The following is a 6,770-nucleotide window of genomic DNA, read 5'->3' on the forward strand; positions in this document are numbered from 1 at the left end:
AATTGGTTGATTTGACTTAATATGACATCGAAGAACGATGGATTTCAGAGATTTATGCAATGTAATATATTGAAGCAACTAGACACATGTGGGGAGTTTCTATGCAGAGGAAAAAGTCAGAAAATGATTACAATAAAGTCAACAATTATATTCAGTTGAAATATTACAGTTGACTTTGCTCAATTAGTTGATTTAACTAATTATGATATCAAAGAACAATGGAATCCAGAGATTATGCAATGTAACATATTGAAGCAAGTAGATACATCAAATATGCAGAAGGAAATTTCTGAGAAAGATTACAACAAAGTCAACAATTATATTTAGCTGAAACTTTAACAGGGATAACAAGAAAAATCTAAGTCCCAAATTCAATTTTTATATGATTTTGATTGGCATGTAGAGAGAGCGCGACTTCAAATGAAACCACAATATAATTCTTCTTTCATGTCCATGGACCATCCTGGGTAACTGAGATAACTCGAGTATATCTGATCTAATTTAGACACTATGATATATAGCTTATCAAAATAAGCCCATCAGCAGTAGCACCATGAAAGATCCTCACTTGAAAGCATACCGATGACTTTATTTGTGTGGCCTTAAGGATCACGTTGAGTTCTCCTTAACCTTGTGTAACACCGATCTGGAGGTAACCGCATGTCTAGACAATCTCCAATTCTTGGATTGCTACAGTATTCTGGATGCTCACTTCCGGAAAAAATAATTTCAGTTCTATCCACGGGTTGATGCGTCCCTGTACAATGAAGATTGCATATGTTAATGATAAAATGCTAACCAAGTTGCATGTTTTTATTTTGTTTAATCGTTTAGATGATTTGGTTCCTATAGCCATAAGAAGTTCTATGCAACTGTAAGTTGCATGTGGATGCAAGCATGCATTTGATGTAAAGTAAAATTATACGCACACACACATACATACATACACACACACACATACACACACACATACACACACACACACATACACATATATATATATATATATATAATAGCTCTTGTATTGTTTGTCAAATCTAATAATTAATATGTTCTGTCAGTTGTCCAATCTTTAATAATGTGTTATTACTGTAAACATAAAAGCATTTGTACTATAAGCATTTACCATAATTGAAAGTGAAAGTTTTATGGATCTGATGCCACTTTTACCTATTCCTTAACTTTTATCTGTATCAAGGTATAATATCTTCGGACCAGAAAAATCTGAGGTAGAGACTTATTTCGTTGTTTCTTGGAACAACTATTCCTGGTTAATGCATTTACATGATAAGACGGAGACAATTCAAAAGGGAGAACCTATGGAAGGGACATTGATGTAACCAGGAATATTTGGATGGATTGATTCTAAACTATTTTGGACAGATGAAAACATTAACAGCAAAGATGTGAAATCTTGTCACTTGACAGTATAAAGATGTGAAATCCTGTCCGTTTGGTATGCGGGATTTGGAATTGGATTCCATTTCAATCCTGTCTTTGGTTTAAAGAAAGTCCGGAATTGAAATTCCGGGATTTCAATGAAATTCCACAAACATTGGATCTAGAAATTCCATGGCGGTAGTCGGTATTTCACAGGATTTCATAAGATTTGATTGTAATAATGTTTTAAGATATGTTAAAAACATTTGTCTTGTAACAATCAATCAATAAAAGGTAATTTAATTATTTTTATATCTATAAAGAAGGAAATTCAATTCCATTCCAAGTCCTACAAACCAAACATACCAAAGATTCCAAATCCTTCCATGAAATCAAAATCTCTCAAAAGCATTGCGTCAAACCAAATGCCCCCTAGTGAGATTACATCAATGGTGTACAACTAGACCTTGAGGAATTTCAATTAAGATTGCAAATAAGCTACTAAAGTTATTCCCATGCAAACCTCAGATGATGTTCTGATGATTGCAGTGCTTAATACCATGATCTCTTAACATGCAAAAGCCTGGCAGAGAAGGAAATAGCAAATAGAGAATAATTCATTTTGTTTAAACAAGGTGAAGGCTCGACAATTGAAATATATCTATACCCATGCAATGTTTCCAAGTTATAGCGAATGGAGAGGTTGAGAACTTGAAGAGATTCCAGTTTCATGCTACTAGATTTTTTACAAATTCAAGACAAAGAGCTTCATAAGTATTCCGACAGATGGCTCTCTGTTTATATGAAACCCTGTGAAGCATGTGGTTTCTATGCAACTTTGCATTTTATGCACATGTGCATACCGGACAAATTACTTTTATACACATGTGCATACTGGACAAATGAATGGTTATCAAGTTTCCCCTAAACCCAACCCTATATATAGGGCCTTCAGAAGTTTAAGGTTATTCACCCTTTGTAAGGGCTGTCCTAATCTGAGGTCCAGGACCAAACCTTCAACAACTCTGGTCCCTAAAAACAAAACGAGGAAAGACAGCAAGTTTAGAGGCATGACCCAGAGGACAATATTATGCAATAATCAAGAAAGAGAGAAAAGGATGACAACATCTTCAATAGTATGAAGAAGGCATAGAGCAAGAAGAGTCTTGTTGTACCTTAACTTTATTCAATACATCAAAAAACTCCTCCACAAACGACACTCTAAGAAGCATCCACTAGTATTTCAACTACACGACCTTTTGTTTCTTCTTTGAAGAATAACGAGATATCAGCCCTTGCATGTCATCAATATGATGTCTATGAAGTCTATCTAACTCGCTTTCCCATTCATGTACAGTCTTGCCAAACAGAAAGCAACCCAAAACTTTAAGAGCTAATGGGTGGCCCTTGACATATTGAACTACTTGTTTAGAGAGCCATGTGAAGTCCTCTTTAGGATGTTTTTGTTTAAAGGCATACAGACTAAGAAGTTCCATCGCTTCATCATCATTTAAAAGTTCAACATCATATATCTTTTCCACTCCATGACCAAGTAGTAACTGTCTATCTTCTCCAGTTATTACAATTAAACTCCCTGGACCAAACCAACAATGAGCACCAGCAAGAGCTTCTAACTGGTCCAGTTGATCAATTTCATCAAGAATCACCAGAACCTGTTTTGATGCCATGATTCGTTTCATTACACTACTTCCTTCACCAACACTCCGTATTTTCATATCCGCTTTTGTGATGTCTTCAATAATTTGCCTTTGAAGTTGAATCATGCCACCATGCATTTTCACGAACCCTTTGATGTCTTCACAGAAGCTGCAGCCTTCAAAATGGACATACAATCGATTGTAAACAGCTTTGGCAATTGAAGTCTTTCCTATACCCCAGACACCACATATTCCAATCATGTGAACCTCACTTGCCTCAGCAAAGTGCAATAAGTTCATTTGCTCTGCACGGAAATGTACTCCAACTAGATTCACACCAACATGTAAGGGTCCATCATTTAACTCATTGAAGATATGCTTTGAGATCATATCAATAAACTTCGACTCGTAGCTGCCCATCATAAAGAGAATACACATATGGTGAGTTGAAAAATTTACTAAAAGAACCATAAATCATAACAAGCTGTGATGGCTTCAATACAACAAATTCAGGGTTTATAGGACACCAAAAATATCTGAGTGTCCTAAAAGACTACTTTGTAGGACTTAAGTTTATAGGACCACACAGCCGTGCGTTCTATCTAAGAGTGTTGTAATAAGTTTATACTACGCTTTGGGCGTCTTAACAAGCTTTTTAGGACACTTTTGAAACAAAGTATCGTATTAACACTTTTATATGACACTATTTGAGACAATGTCTTACAACACAAGTGTCCTATAAAAAGATGTGTTCATAGGACACCTTCTAAAAAAAATTCCTTTAGAAGGGGTTAATGTGACACTTTGTTTCAAAAGTCTCCTAAAAAGCTTGATAAGACACCCAAAAGTGTGGTATAAACTTATTACAACATTCTTAGATAGGACACTAAAGTGTTTGGTCTCATAAACTCAAGTCCTATAAAGTAATCTATCAGGACACTTTTGGTCTCCTATAACCCAATTTTGTTGTGTTGCTTGTGACGGTGCCATCTGAAACTATATGAATTGGAAGTAAGGGAGAAAAATAGGTGTGTGTGTGTGTGTGTTTGTTTGTGTGTGTGTGTGTAAGAGAGAGAGGGAGAGAGAGAGGAAATATCACTCAGTGATTACCCATGGGCTAGATCTTCCAGATCCCATCCGGGTAAGTTTGCAGCCATGGTCAAAGCTCCCTTCCATAGGGACACCTCATTTTTCTCTATGGTTTCATGTTTACTGAAGGTTGCTTTACAGCTATCAATTTGATTAAGCACCATTTCTGGCTTGACCTTGTAAAAGATCGTGTGGATTTGATATTTGTCATTCTCCTTCTCCTTACACTCAAAGATTTTTACTAGCTCTCTCAAACGCCATGGTGAGGAAGCAAAGTTTTTAGAGAATATAACCACCAAAAACCTTGATTGTTCAATGGCTCTATAGACTTGTTGAGATCTATCTTCTCCTATGTGCAGTTTCTCGTCGTCTCTAAAAGCACGAATTCCTTTGCGTTTGAAATCGCTAAAAAGATGATCCACAAAGCTTTTAACGTTATTGTCACCTCCAAAATTCACAAAGACATCGTATGCCCATTTATGATTACTAATGGATTTAAACGATGAACTCGCCATTGCAATTGGTGAAAGCTGCCTGTAAAATGAGGACCATCTGTAAGTATAACCTTAATAAATATGAAAATCAAAGCAATAAAAGAAGAAACCTGGTTTGGTAAAACTAATTAAAGGATGATTATGTGATATATTCATTCGAATATATATTTATCTATTTACAATAACAAAGAGTCTTTTTGATCATGCTCTCAGACTTCTGCACCACCTCTTATCAATAAGAATTGAAATAAGACTTCAGACTTCAGCATCTTTTAAAAAAACAAGCATCATCTCTTAATGGTATCAAACATCTTATATGCAGGTAAAGGAGAGCATGATGTACAAGACGTTGATGGAAATTTATATGGGTCCAGTTGTACCTTGACCAATGGAAATGCTAAGAAATACCTGCAAATTCATTGGTTTCTTCAACCTCTTATTTTAAATTATATAAACCAGATAGCAAGTTGCGCATATTAAAGCCAGAATGAACATGGCCATCCAAATATTTTAATGAATCTAGAAGATGATGTCATGTGGTTAAAGTATGGGATCACCAATGAAAAAAAATCGGCCAGCAAAAACAGACGAACTCTTGGTGTATTTCCATATTTTAACCGTCCCACTTCGATCAAGAACTTTATGAATCCAAATCCTTCAAACACTTGATCTTTTTCAGTTATCAACTTATGGGTATGTACGCTTAAATTAAAACAATACCATAAATTTCTAAGGTCATATGCTCAAACAAAAAGATATGATACAAACACGTAATCATATATTGTCTCTCCAAAGGCCAAAGCAACAGGTTGACCCAATAACTTCGAACCCAACTTAAAACCATGGTAGAAGTTATTAGTAACTCACAACTTTGAGTCTTGTAAGTAGCTCAAAAATCATTTTTTATCCACGTGGGACGAGCTGTTACATATATGATACAACACATGTTGCATTGACCGCCATATAGCCAGCGACATTTGGTCACATTCAGCAAGTGGACCACATGCCTTTTGATGTGTGGTATTAGTATCAGTCGTATGATCTTGGAACTTCTGCGTATCAACCTCTCGCCTAATCCTCCCTCTAAATTTCTATAAAGTTAATTATTGTAGTGAGTACTGAGCTGCAAATCTGAAGCAATGCCCGCAAAGAAAGAACTAGCAAGCTTGTTGAACAATACAAGAACCAGTCCATATCTTCATCATTAATCACACCATTGTACTATCAAGCATAAACTTTTCCGCCTGGCAAAACATCAAACAGTTGGAATGCATGATTCTTAAACTTGTCACAATCACCATGAAAAGAATATCACACCCACCGAAAGTTCCACAAAAACAAACTTCAAATTTCAAACTGTGATTGTTTCTGCAGTCCTCGCATTGTAAAACTATTTTTTTTTTCTTTCATTCCCCCATCTAAAATTCACAAAGGTATCCCATTCACATCGACAACCAGAACCCATAGATGATGAAACCATAGCAATTGAATCAGACAGGCAGCCTTCGCTCCAAGGTAGTAAACAAATTTGCATCATGAATCGAAAATTTCTGTACATGAGCTCAAGAATTTGCAAAAAGTTAACTTTCACCATTTGGGATTGCTTATTGACTTATTTTAGTCGGGCACCGGTTATAAGCTAATACCCAGTGTTTGGATAAGAAAAAATAAAACTGCTAATACCGGTGTCAAACCGGTAATAAGCAGTTTTTGATAAGTTAATCCGTCCTGACTTATGAAAAACTGCTTATTACCAGTTTACCATTTTAACCCTATTACCCTTTATACCTATCTCTTTTCCTCCGGATAACATCGATATAAATCTTCTCCCTTCTCCGGATAACATCAATCTTCTTCCTGTCCTTTTTGGTCATTTTACAGATATAAGCAAAACTTGCCAAACACTAAAAAACAACTTATCAGCTTATTGCAGTTTGGTACCGCTATAAGCTAATCCAAACACTTTTTACAAAACTCCGGTTTGATACCACATAAGTTAATAAACACTTTTACAAAAAAAAACACCCCCTAAAATGAAAGTTTAAAATAGGAATTTACCATTTTATCCATGAACCGTTTTAGATTAAAGAAACGGATAAATCTATACTATATTATAAAGCATTTGGCTAAAACTCTTAAAAACTCTTAA

The 6,770-nt window shown here is 35.4% G+C and overlaps 1 protein-coding gene across 3 annotated transcripts; it reads right to left on the reverse strand.

Annotated features, from left to right (window-relative positions):
* Nucleotides 1–2,537: 2,537 nt before the first annotated feature.
* LOC112527280 (TMV resistance protein N-like) lies at nt 2,538–5,105 on the reverse strand. 3 transcript variants are annotated; one of them, XM_025137826.1, is made up of 3 exons: nt 5,030–5,105; nt 4,149–4,661; nt 2,538–3,450 (listed from the first exon to the last, which is right to left on the reverse strand). In XM_025137826.1, the coding sequence occupies exons 2-3, from the start codon at nt 4,640–4,642 to the stop codon at nt 2,628–2,630; spliced, it is 1,317 nt and encodes a 438-aa protein (XP_024993594.1). In that variant the 5' UTR covers nt 4,643–4,661; nt 5,030–5,105; the 3' UTR covers nt 2,538–2,627. The 3 variants fall into 3 exon arrangements, with proteins under 3 accessions (XP_024993594.1, XP_024993603.1, XP_024993586.1); XM_025137835.1 differs by lacking the exon at nt 5,030–5,105 and adding an exon at nt 4,848–4,903 and having other exon boundaries at nt 4,431–4,661; XM_025137818.1 differs by lacking the exon at nt 5,030–5,105 and adding an exon at nt 4,848–4,903.
* Between the last annotated feature and the right edge of the window lie 1,665 nt (nt 5,106–6,770).

This window comes from Cynara cardunculus (assembly GCF_001531365.2).
Source record: "Cynara cardunculus var. scolymus isolate 2C chromosome LG 1, CcrdV1, whole genome shotgun sequence".
NCBI classification, from domain to species: Eukaryota; Viridiplantae; Streptophyta; class Magnoliopsida; order Asterales; family Asteraceae; genus Cynara; species Cynara cardunculus.